At 50.1% G+C, this 11,851-nt stretch overlaps 1 protein-coding gene across 1 annotated transcript in view; it reads left to right on the plus strand.

Annotated features, from left to right (window-relative positions):
• The window catches only part of CDR2 (cerebellar degeneration related protein 2), a 37,744-nt gene extending 26,353 nt beyond the window's left edge, over window positions 1-11,391 (plus strand). Inside the window, exons 4-5 of the mRNA XM_082261292.1 lie at window positions 3,660-3,824; window positions 10,241-11,391. Of these exons, the coding sequence (XP_082117418.1) occupies window positions 3,660-3,824; window positions 10,241-11,096 (1,021 nt within the window). The 3' untranslated portion in view covers window positions 11,097-11,391. The remainder of the gene's footprint in view (window positions 1-3,659; window positions 3,825-10,240) is intronic.
• The last annotated feature ends 460 nt before the right edge of the window (window positions 11,392-11,851 follow it).

Raw genomic sequence — 11,851 nt, forward strand, 5'->3', positions numbered from 1 at the left:
GGTGAAAACTCCCTCAGTGTCGGGCCAGGGGATGGGTAGGTTGATGGTACTCAAGGCCAACTTCTGATCAACGCTCTGTTGAAGAAAGGTTAACATCTGACCCACAGAAAAGGATCGAAGATGAGCACCAATCGACTCACACCAAGAAATGTACGATGGTATATCTTGCTGGAAAACCACTTCCTAACCTTCACCATAGTAGGAATTACTGATTCAGACAGACCTCTATCCCTCAGTATCTAGCTTTCAATAGCGAAGACGTGAAAACCAGCGACTGTAAAGCAGGATGGTATATCAGCCCTTGGGACAACTGGTCTTCTCTGAGAGGAAGCCCCCAAGGGATGTTTATGGCCACCAGACTGATTGGAAGATCCTCGCTCTTGATTCCTTGCAGGAATTGTGGAAGAAGCCTGAGCCGAGGATGATACTGGCCTTACCGTGGCACTTGGACACCTGCGGCATCCGCCAGAGGAACCCGTGATCTCACCACGAACCTCGGTATCCTTTTGTGGAGCCGAACCTGCTAAAGGAGCTGCATGTAGGACTGTGCAAGCTGAACTGTTTTTTTGAAGGTGGGTCCCACCAGACTCAGAACCTGTATGCAAAATGGTAGAGAGAACTATCTGTGTGACAGCGGTCTGTGGTTCCTGAAGTTTGTCCAGAGGAAGGACTACCCTGGTCAGAATTGGAATCGGACCTAGGTAAATCAATTTCCTGGACAGGGAAAGGGGGAACCTTGGGTAGTTTGGACATCACCTGAACTTTTGCAGGAATAAAACCGCACAAGGAGACTCGGGACATAAAAAACCTGAAAAGAACAAGCTGTCCCCCCTTTCTGGGTACCCCCAAATTAATCATTTTGTGGATCCCCTTGATGCTCATGGAGGCCCACGAGGCTGGAAACTAGCAATGATGTCCCCCCCCAACCCCAATAATGGGTGAGAGGGCAGACCTTCATGCTGAAGGGGTCTTGTCTGCGGGTCCGGAGAAGCTAGCTCTAGGCTTACCAGATCAAGGATGCTTGAAACCTCCCGGGGAAGATTTGAAAGATCTATTTCCCTTATTTTCTGCTCCGGCTGTCAAATCACCCATAATGGTAATTTTGGCTGTTCCCATTCCTTACAGAAAAAAACTGTCAAAATAAGGCACATAAGGAAACCCCTTTTGGAGTGCGAGGTGACTTATGCGTACCAAGCGACACAGCCAAGTCTGTGGCTACATCAGCCGCATCCTCCATTTTTAAAGTCTCACGCACTGCAGAGATAAGTGCGTCTACCAGCGCTTTTTAATTCGCTGCCGCGAACATGTAGGAATCATCCTCACTATGAGATGGATCTGGGGGTGTGATATTAGGCCCCCTGAACAGGCCGCGTCCATGGCGGCATTAGGCTTAGAATCAGATGAGACAGACTGAGCAGGGAAAGGTGGGGGATGCTTCTTCCTGGGCTTTTGCCCACATACCACTTTCACCCGGGACACTAAGGACTGCAGGATCACTGTCGGTGCAACCATTAGAAGCTGGGGTTCCAAGGGACCTGCCATCTCCATGAGAGAGTCAGTGGGGGAGATGTGACCCTGAGGCTCCATAAGGAAAGGAAGACCTTGCATTACAAAAATTATCTTTTGGCACCGCTAAAGGATCACCCCCAAGGACTCACTCTACCGATCACAGAGAATTCGGATCCAGCATCACCATGGACGCCATCCCGGGCACAGGAAGAGGAAACTGAGGAGGAGCTTCGGCATCCCCACGAGGCTTCTGCTGTCTCCAGCGTCACCCTGACTAAAGGAAAATAGCCCTATGACCTCATCGGGCTACACAAACGTGGCTGCTAACCGGAGACCAGCCAGACTATGGGAAAATCGCCGCCAATGGCTACAGCATGCTGCCAGGATCAGGATTCCCTGTGCCCTCTGCAATGCTGCACCCTCTGCAAGACGACCTCCTCCTGAAGGTAGCACACATGTTAGGGGAGACTCTGCTGTGCACTGTGCACCCGTCTCTGCACTGGGACCCCCCTTCACTATACCCACACTGCAAAGAGTGGGGCATGCACCTAGGGGGTCACCTACACTATGACCCCTCCAGACTACCAGGGCAGGAAACATTATCCCAGGACCCTTATAGAGTGGGGATAGCAGAGGAGACCCCCAGGGGTCTCTGCTGCATCCTCTGCCCTGGGACCCCTACCAGACTCCAGGTCCAGACAGGGGGTAAAGGGAGTGGGGGGGGGGGGGAAGTCCAGCTCACTGAGGGATTTTTAAGGATGGGATGAGGGAACCTGCAGGCAGGTCCGACCGTCCCTAGAGGTTACCCACATCCACCCCAAAAAAAAAACACCAAAAGGGGAGAGGGGGGACTGTACTTAACCTTCCATGGTGTGGGTAACGCAGACAGATTTGTCGCCACAGAAGTAGGGGAGCTGTCGGCCAAGGGACCACTGTGACCCAAGCCCAGTTGTATGCGACCCTGCGAGACGTTTACCAACGGGCCAGCCTCTGTCTGTGAGGCTATGTCGCCGCCAACCTAGCACATAGCTGTGGTCTGCATGTGCTCACTTGCTGGGCTATGTGTACCACTGGATCTAGATTATCCAGCCAGGCACCCAGCTCGGCAGTTGATTTGTAGATCTCCGAGAGAGAGAAAAAAAAAAAAGAAAATGTAAGGAAGAAGAAAAGAAAAATAGCTGGGACCAGAAATTCCAGCCGGGAGCCTAGGTCCTTACTTCTGACTAGACAGATTAAAACTGATTACCTAGACCAGGGGGTCTTCAAACTATGGCCCTCCAGTTGTTCAAGAACTACAATTCCCATCATGCCAAGTCATGTCTGTGAATGTCAGGGTTTTACAATGCCTCATGGGATGTGTAGTTCTGCAACAGCTGGAGGGCCGTAGTTTGAGGATCCCTGACCTAGACCAAAGAGGGGGTTATATACTAAACTGAGGACAGCCCATGGGCGTAGCCAGGTGTTTTTGTTCTGCCTAGTCCTACTCCTGGAGGAGGCAATGTAACGCAGTAGTTATGATTTATAGAGCGCTGTGTCAGTCGAGCAAAAGAGAAAACTTGATTTAAACTTTAGAATTCCCATTGGGGACACCAGGCCACCTCACTGGTGAAATTTTGTTGCCATGGCTGGTAGGTGTGGGAACAATTCTCAAGCCAAGTGAACCTGCAGGCTGGGTATTCCTGTTACCCGCATCTTGTTGAGTCTATATAGCACAGAATTGTTGTCTGCAGTCCTACCCAGGCATCATGTGGACAATAGATCAGATTTGGATTATGGAAAGCTCAGAATAAAGAGCAAATCAACTAATGAAGCCTGTGAATTGCTGAGAAGACAACTACCTTCCCATTTTAATTTGGACTTTGCATGCCAAAGAGAACATCTGCTGTTGTTTTTTTTGCCTTTAACTTGCCTTAAAGATGCCTGTTTCATCACTTTGAGAGGTAAAGCTCTTGGGCTTTTCAAAGCACTTTAGTAGGGATTTTTTTTTTTTTTGATTTTGCCATTATTGCCCCTTTTATTTTTGGGAAACTGGGAGCTGCAATCTCTGAAAGATAATCTTTTCTTACTACTATCAACCAACTCGCATTTGGCAATTAGATGGTGGTAATTGGCTAGTAATTAATTTGTGGTAATTATCTTTCTGTGTTTAGTTTAACGGAAACCATTGAGGGACTGCAGGTCCACATTGATGACCTTCAGAAACAAGTGGAAGAACTGAGAAAGAACAGCCAGTTGTGTCGCAGCCGTGAGAGATTTGAGCAATCCAGGTCAACGCATAGCTTCTCCTGTCTAAAGGAATTGTATGATCTACGCAAGTAAGTCCCACAAGTCTTTTCTCTTTTTCTAAGAGTTCCCACATACTGCTTTTGCATTTGGATGCTTACTGATGCAATTATTAGACTTTTATCTGTTAACACTGACATTTTTAAATTCTGTAGTATTTAAAGCTTGTATGCTACAAAATTACTGAACCTACTGTTGGTGACAATGATCATTAGGACAAATACAGAGGATGAATTTCCACGCAGGATTCCAACCACTTTTTTGGCATGAAATACACTTTACAACTAAAGGCTCCTTTCTCACAATATATTAAATGTTTACTATATTGGAGAAAGGAGTTACTTTTCTCTTACGTCCTCCGACAGTCGCCGCCATCTTCATATTCGTCACAATGGGGTATTAGACTTTGCTCCGAAGGAGTAGCTAGGCAAAAGAATATGTCAATATAAAGGCTTTTAACATATCCCACCCCCAGGGGGTGGTCCCCTCAGTCAATACCCTCCTACTTCCTGTATCCATACTTCAGTTTCAATGTCTAGCTTGTCAGGAGTAGCTGGATGTCTCTATGCTGGGGCATTTTTTGTCTCAGCTTTTCTTTTCTCTTTTGATTTTCTTTGAGTTTTTTCTCTTGCTTTACTTAGCTGTTATTTTTTCAGCGTTAGTTAGTTCTTCTGATGAAGAGGATTCGTGCGGGCTGGGTCTCGGGCTGATCCCCCTGGTCGCAGGTTGTGGGTCAGTGGCTTCCCGGCCTGCCATCGAGCGTTCAGCCAGGTATCGCTCCTGGCACAGTGAACGACCCATCCCTGTTCGGTGCAGGGATGCTTGGTGAGGTGGCTACCTCACTGGACGCTGTGCGGTTTCTTAACCCCGGTTTAGTGCGTCCTGGATGCGACTCTCCCTGCCTCATGTGCTGCGGTTTGTTCGCCTGTGCGGGTTCCCCACGCCATTAGGAGGTAAGTGTATTTATGTGGGGACCTGTCTGTCGGGGGGTGTCAGTCTGGGACTGTGTAACCTGCCTCTGTTCACACTGTTTGGCTCCCTGTCATTCTGCCTGCACGCTGTGGGCTGCAGGGGGGGGGGGGCTGTGTGGCACTGTGTGTCTGCCTGTGTACTGTGTGAAGGGCTGTGTGCTGTGGGGCATGCTTTTGGTCATGTTGGGGCACTATACAGCGGTCGCTGCGGCGATCCGCCATGTTTTTTACATGGGTGGTGTTTTGTAGTACATCACAGAGCGGGGAAGCGGCGTTTTGGGCGCCTAACGGCGCCATTTTGCCTGCACTCGCCCCAGCCGCATGTTTTCACTGCGGGCGGCCATTTTCTTGTAGCCTTCCATAGGCTTTAACAGAGCGCCCTGATTGCATCACTTCCTCTTTCCTGATGTGCACCGATCGAGGCGGCAGCTACAGCAGGGGTCTCCTCAGGTTTTAACCTTTCTGTCTACCTATATCCATTGCCTGTGTTCTGTGTTATCCCTGTGGGGGTCTCATTGTGCTTGTGTGTGTGGCGGTGGGCTGCGCTCGCCGCGCTTGTTAAAGGGGCAGTTAACCCTTTCTTTGCCAGCATATTTTTTTGGGGCAATGGATTCTCAGGAGGGCAAATTTCCTGCCACATTGGTGGGTAGCCAGGGGACTGCTGTTTCCCCCACCAGGGGGGGATTTGGCTGCGATTGTGGCTAATCTTGCTGCCCAGGTGCAAATGTTGGTGGCTGCTCAATCCACAAAAAGGTCCAGAGCTTCAATTTCCTCTGGTTCAGAGGGTGATGGTGTGGGGGCTGATATGGCCGGGGTCTCCTTATCAGGGTCCCTTTCCTCCCTGGATCTTGTGGGGTCCGAGGTGGAGGCTGAGGTTGAAGGGGTGGATGATTCTCCCCCTGGCTCGTCTGAAGAGCTTGCACTCATGGATGAAATGGTTGCTTCCATCAAGCAAACGCTGCGCTTGCAGGATGAACCGTGTCCGCCTGCTGCCTTGGCAGCTTATGGGACAAAGAGAAGACGCAAAACATCGCAGGTTTTTCCCTGCACTGATGATTTTCAGAGCGCTGTTAAGGAACAATGGCGTAATATCCGCAAGCCTTTTGCTGTACCCAGTAGGTTCAAACTGCATTATCCTTTCACGCCCGCTACTGACGAGCGTTGGTGTGTACCACCTCCAGTGGATCACGCGATCGCGGTTCTGAATAAGTCCACTGCGATTCCTGCTGAGGATACCCCGGTGTTCCGGGATGCCACAGACAAGAGGCTGGAGTCTCTTGCCCGTCATACCTATTCTATTATGGGTTCTATGCTGAAAGCTCTGTTTGCTTCCCTTATGGCGGCCCAGGCTGTCGCGAGTTGGACGCAGGTGCTTAGACGCGTTTTGGTGGCTGATTCCGCCCCACAGGCGACATTGGACATGGTGGATCAAATCCATCAGGGTGTCATGTATTTGTGCGATGCGGACTTGGATATGGTCCCGTTGGCCGCACGTGTCCACGGTGTGGCGGTGTTGTCTCGCCGTTTGGTTTGGTTTGGTTAAAGTGTTGGTCGGTGGACCAATCTTCGCGCAAGACCTTAGCCAATCTACCTTATGACGGTTCTCGCCTTTTTGGCGAATCCTTGGATACTCTGATAAAGGGGATCACAGGGGGTAAGGGCACGCTCTTGCCCCAATCCCAAAAGGCTAAGGCGGCTCCTGGTAAGAAGCATGCTTCCTTTCGGCCCTCTCAGGGGTCCTTTCGGCCGCACTATAAGGGCAAGCCGTTCAAAGGTCAGGGCTCCCAAAAGAAGCCGTGGACAGGTAAGCAGAAGTCCGGCCAGTCCGGATCCGCTGCCCACAACAGTGCGGCCTGAAGGGGCGCCCTCACCCGGTTCTGGGGTGGGGGGACGCTTGCTCGGTTTTCCACAACCATGGCTGACCCGTGTTCGGGACAGGTGGGTTCAGGAAATCGTTCGATCTGGTTACAAGATCGAGTTTCTCTCTCGGCCGGAGAGCAGATTTTTTCCCTCAAATCTTCAACTGTCTCCGGAGCGTTTGCGGGATCTGCACCTAGCGGTGCGGGACCTGAGGGCTCAGGGAGTGGTGGTCCCGGTGCCTCATCGGGACAGATTTCGGGGGTTCTATTCCAATCTGTTCACCGTGCCCAGGAAGGAGGGCAAGGTACGTCCAATTCTGGACTTGAAGGCTCTGAACCGCTTTGTGCGGGTTCGCAAGTTCCGCATGGAATCTCTGCGGTCGGTGGTGGCTGCCCTGGTTCCGGGGGAATTCATGGCCTCCATCGACTTGAAGGATGCGTACCTACACATCCCCATTTTTGAGGGTCACCAGAGGTACCTTCGATTCGCCATTGCGGAGGATCACTACCAATTCGTGGCGTTACCTTTTGGCCTCGCTTCGGCTCCGCGGGTTTTCACCAAGGTGCTTGCACCACTGCTGGCCTTGTTAAGGGCCCAGGGCTTCTCTGTCCTGGGGTATCTGGACGATATTCTGGTTCGGTCTGCGACCAGCCAGGGTCTGGAGACGGATCTGTCCGTCACGGTGCAGACTCTACAGGAGTTTGGACGATAAATTATCCAAAATCGACGCTGTGTCCGTCGGTTCGTCTTCCCTATTTGGGAATGATCCTGGACTCGGTCCAGGCGAAGGTCTTCCTACCGGACGACAAACTCAAGATTCTTCAGGGAGAAGTCCAGTCCCTCAGGGACGTTCCGTGCTCATCCCTGCGGAAGTGCATGCGGTGTCTGGGACTGATGGTCTCGGCTTTCGAGGCGATTCCCTTTGCCCAGTTTCACACGAGGGGTCTCCAAGCGCAGATCCTGTCCAGGTGGGACGGGCGTCCGCAATCTCTGGATATCCAGATTTCGTTGAGCCATCGCACCAGAAGGGATCTTCTGTGGTGGCTCCAGTCCCCGGCGGTGTCGGGGGGGAAAGTCTTTTCGTCCTCTTTCATGGACGGTGATCACCACGGATGCCAGCCTGTCGGGCTGGGGTGGTGTTCTGGGCGTTCTGTCCGCCCAGGGGACTTGGTCGGAGGAGGAATCCTCCCTTCCGATCAACATTCTGGAGTTGCGTGCGATAAATCTCTGCCTTCAACGTTGGATGGACAGGCTGCGCGGCTGTCCAGTTCGGGTGCAGACGGACAATGCCACGGTGGTGGCTTACGTCAATCACCAAGGGGGCACCAGGAGTGCCCGAGCGGCTCGGGAAGTGGCCGACATTCTTTCTTGGGCCGAGACTCATGTCCCGCAATATCGGCGGTACACATTCCGGGGGTGGAGAACTGGCAGGCGGATTATCTGAGCCGCCAGACCCTGGATCAGGGGGAATGGTCTCTCCACCCGGCTGTCTTCCAGATGTTGTGCGCGAAGTGGGGTCTTCCGGATGTGGACCTGTTCGCGTCTTGTCTGAACAACAAAGTGAAAAGGTTCGTGGCAAGGACGCGCGATCCTCGGGCAGACGCGTCAGACGCGTTAGTAGCCTCGTGGCATCAGTATCGGCTGCTGTATGCGTTTCCGCCGATTCAATTGTTGCCCAGGTTCCTTCGCAGGTTGAACTCGGAACCACACAAAGTGATTCTTGTGGCACCGGACTGGCCTCGCCGGTCCTGGTACGCGGACCTCGTGAACCTGGCGGTCGACGCTCCTCGGCGTCTGCCTCTTCGAGAAGATCTCCTGTCTCAAGGGCCGATATTCCATCCTGCTTTACAGTCGCTGGCTTTGACGGCCTGGCTGTTGAGACTGAGGTCCTGAAAGATAGGGGTCTTTCTCCGGAGGTCATTCACACTTTGATTAACGCGAGGAAGTCTTCCTCGGGGAAGGTATATCACCGTACTTGGAAGGCCTATTTTGCCTGGTGTGAGTCCAGGGGGTTTTCACCTCGCACATACTCTGTGTCTAGGGTGTTGTCCTTCCTTCAGACGGGTGTCGACCAGTGTCTGGCGCTGGCTACGGTCAAGGGTCAGGTGTCTGCGCTGGCCGTTCTCTTTCAACGTCCTGTGGCGTCTAACTCTTTGGTTAGTACCTTTGTTCAAGGGGTGCGACATCTGGTCCCTCCTAGGAGGGAACCTTTACCTCCTTGGGAATTGAATCTTGTTCTGTCCGTGCTACAACATGCTCCCTTTGAACAGGTCAGGAAGATCTCGTTGTCCATGTTGTCCAAAAAAGTCGCTTTTTTGGTGGCGATCACTTCGGCTTGCAGGGTTTCGGAGCTGGCAGCTTTGTCCTGCAAGTCTCAGTATCTGGTCATTCATCTGAATAAGGTGGTCTTGCGACCTAACCCTTCTTTTCTTCCGAAGAGAGTTTCGGATTTTCACATCAATGAGGACATTGTCCTGCCTTCGCTCTGCGCGAAGCCCAAACATCCGAAGGAGGTGGAGCTGCATTCCTTGGATGTTGTTCGGGCGATTAGGGTTTACCTAAAATCGACTGAATCTTTCCGCAAGTCGGATTCCTTGTTTGTCCTTCCTGAGGGACCTCGGAAGGGCATGGTTGCGTCGGCCTCTACCATCGCCAAGTGGATCAGACAGACTGTTGAACAGGCCTATGCTTTGAAGGGGAAAGTTCCCCCTGTGCCTGTTAAGGCGCACTCTACCAGATCTCTGAGTACGTCTTGGGCCTGTCGGCATGGGGCTTCTGTGGCCCAGGTGTGTAAGGCGGCGACATGGTCGACCGTGCACACTTTCACGAAATTCTACAGAGTGGATGTTCAGGCATCGGCAGATGCTTCCTTTGGCCGCAAGGTTCTTAGTGCGGCAGTTCCTTAGAGCTCCTTGTATGGGCTCCTTGGCTGTTTGGGATACATGTTGTTATCCCTAGGTTATTTGTTTTCCTGGGTTATTGCTTCTGTTGAGCAAGTTTTTTTCTCCTGTTGCCCAGCTGGTTTCCTTCCTTTGGTAAGGTTCCTTTCTTTGATGCGGAGACTGCGTTGCCTTTTCGGCGCGGATGCGTTTCCCACCCCTCATGTTTGCACTGCTTTGGGACGTCCCCATATGTGACGAATATGAAGAGGCGGCGACTGTCGGAGGACGTAAGAGAAAACGGAATTTTTGTAAAATCTTACCTGTAAAATTCCTTTCTCTGAGTCCTCCGACAGTCGCCGCCCCCACCCCTCTTTTGGGGTTTGGTTGTATACTCTACTGCTATTCCACTGAAACTGAAGTATGGATACAGGAAGTAGGAGGGTATTGACTGAGGGGACCACCTCCTGGGGGTGGGATATGTTAAAAGCCTTTATATTGACATATTCTGTTGCCTAGCTACTCCTTCGGAGCAGAGTCTAATACCCCATTGTGACGAATATGAAGATGGCGGCGACTGTCGGAGGACTCAGAGAAAGGAATTTTACAGGTAAGATTTTACAAAAATTCCGTTTTCTTCCTGCCTGTTACTTTTATTACTTGCATGAATATGTGTTACTGGTTTATATTATGGATGGAGTTTTTCCAGGGCATTAAATTTTAAAATATTTTCTGCAGGTATTTTGTATACGATCATGTTTTTGCTGAGAAAATTGCATCTATGAACGCTCAGCCTGGACCAATTGAGGAGGAAAATGAGAATTTGAAGAAGACCTTGGCAATCCTGGAAGCACAGCTCGGTACAGAACGCAAAAAAAGAGAAAGCTTAGCGGAAGAATTCAACCAGGTTGTAAAGGAAAATACTGAGCTAGAGCAGATCCTACATGAGAGAAACTCCATCCATGCTCGGGCAGAAGAACTGGAGGCAGAGGTGGCAGAAATGCGTCTGATCTGTCGGGCTGACAGTGTATTTGCAAGCAGTGTTGAGAAATTGATCCCAGAGTCCATCTTCATCTCCTTCAAAGACCATGCAGACAAGGATATAGAGCAGGAGGCAAGTATACGGCCCACCGAAGGTGACAAAAGGCCTTTAAAACGAAGCAGCAGTGAGATGATCCTGCCCAGTTCTACTGCAGAAGCCATCCGCAGTGGCCATGAGGAGACCTGTATTAGGAGAACAGAAGCTGTAAAACAAAGGGGGATTTCACTGCTTAATGAGGTGGACTCTCAGTACAGTGCTTTGAAAATCAAGTATGAGGAGCTTCTTCAGCGATGCCAGTTAGAGGACGATTTCTGCAGCCACAAGGCTGTCCAGACTTCTAAGCTGTCCACCGGCCTCTCCAATATATCTTCTCCTGAAGATGGTTCTCCACTACATTCCTTCTCTACCAAGCACAAAGCTGGTTCCCCTGGAACCCAGCCGGAGTACAAAGTTCTTTTTCAGGAAATATTTAGCTGTATCAATAAAACCAAAGAAGAAATTAACGAGCATCGAACAAAATACAAACAGATTTGTCATTCTGAAGACAGCTAGAGCTCAATGTATTCCAGAACTTTTCCACTTTTTCTTTACTTAAAGTGTAAGTCCACTTTTCTGACAGGTTGCTGTTGTAATGCGGGATGGCAAAAAAGACAGCTTTCCAAGCCCTTCTAAGCAAATGCTTTAATAGTCTTGAAGTAAATATTGTTCTGAATGGGGAAAGGCTCAGATTTTGTCTGTTGCCATGAAGAAACTGTATACATGTTTATATTCACATATCTTGGCTGTAGACCATTGTAGAAAACCATAGCACAAATGGAACAGTTGTTCGACACAAACCAAGCCCTCTACAGAACATATCTTGATCCTCCTTTACAACAAATTTGTTGGGAAAGTAGAGCTAAACTTTAGGTCTAAATATAGTGAATGTTTTTTTTTTTTTTCTGTTTTTTAAAAAGCTTGACCATTAAGATTTGTCATGGCTACCTCATTAGCCTATTCACAGTAGAGCAATTCCATATTGGCATTGGATTTTACTATATGTAGTCCATCCATTTTTAATGTGTATATACATTTCTGATCTCTGGTAAGCTTTAAAGATTACTGCCTAATTTGCTTCTAGTGTTGAAAAGTTGACCTGAACTGTAGAGAGGAGTATTGTCTGAGGTCTCCATTTTTTTTTTTTTTCCCCTATTACTTGCCATACCTTTTTGTTCTGCACTGTCTCAGGAGGTTGCGATCTTAGTAGAAAGAACAGGGTTATGCCGGGTTATGCTTTTTCATGTCCGAGCCTACCATTGTGACGTTGA

Source organism: Pelophylax lessonae (assembly GCF_965119305.1).
Source record: "Pelophylax lessonae genome assembly, chromosome: 6".
NCBI classification, from domain to species: Eukaryota; Metazoa; Chordata; class Amphibia; order Anura; family Ranidae; genus Pelophylax; species Pelophylax lessonae.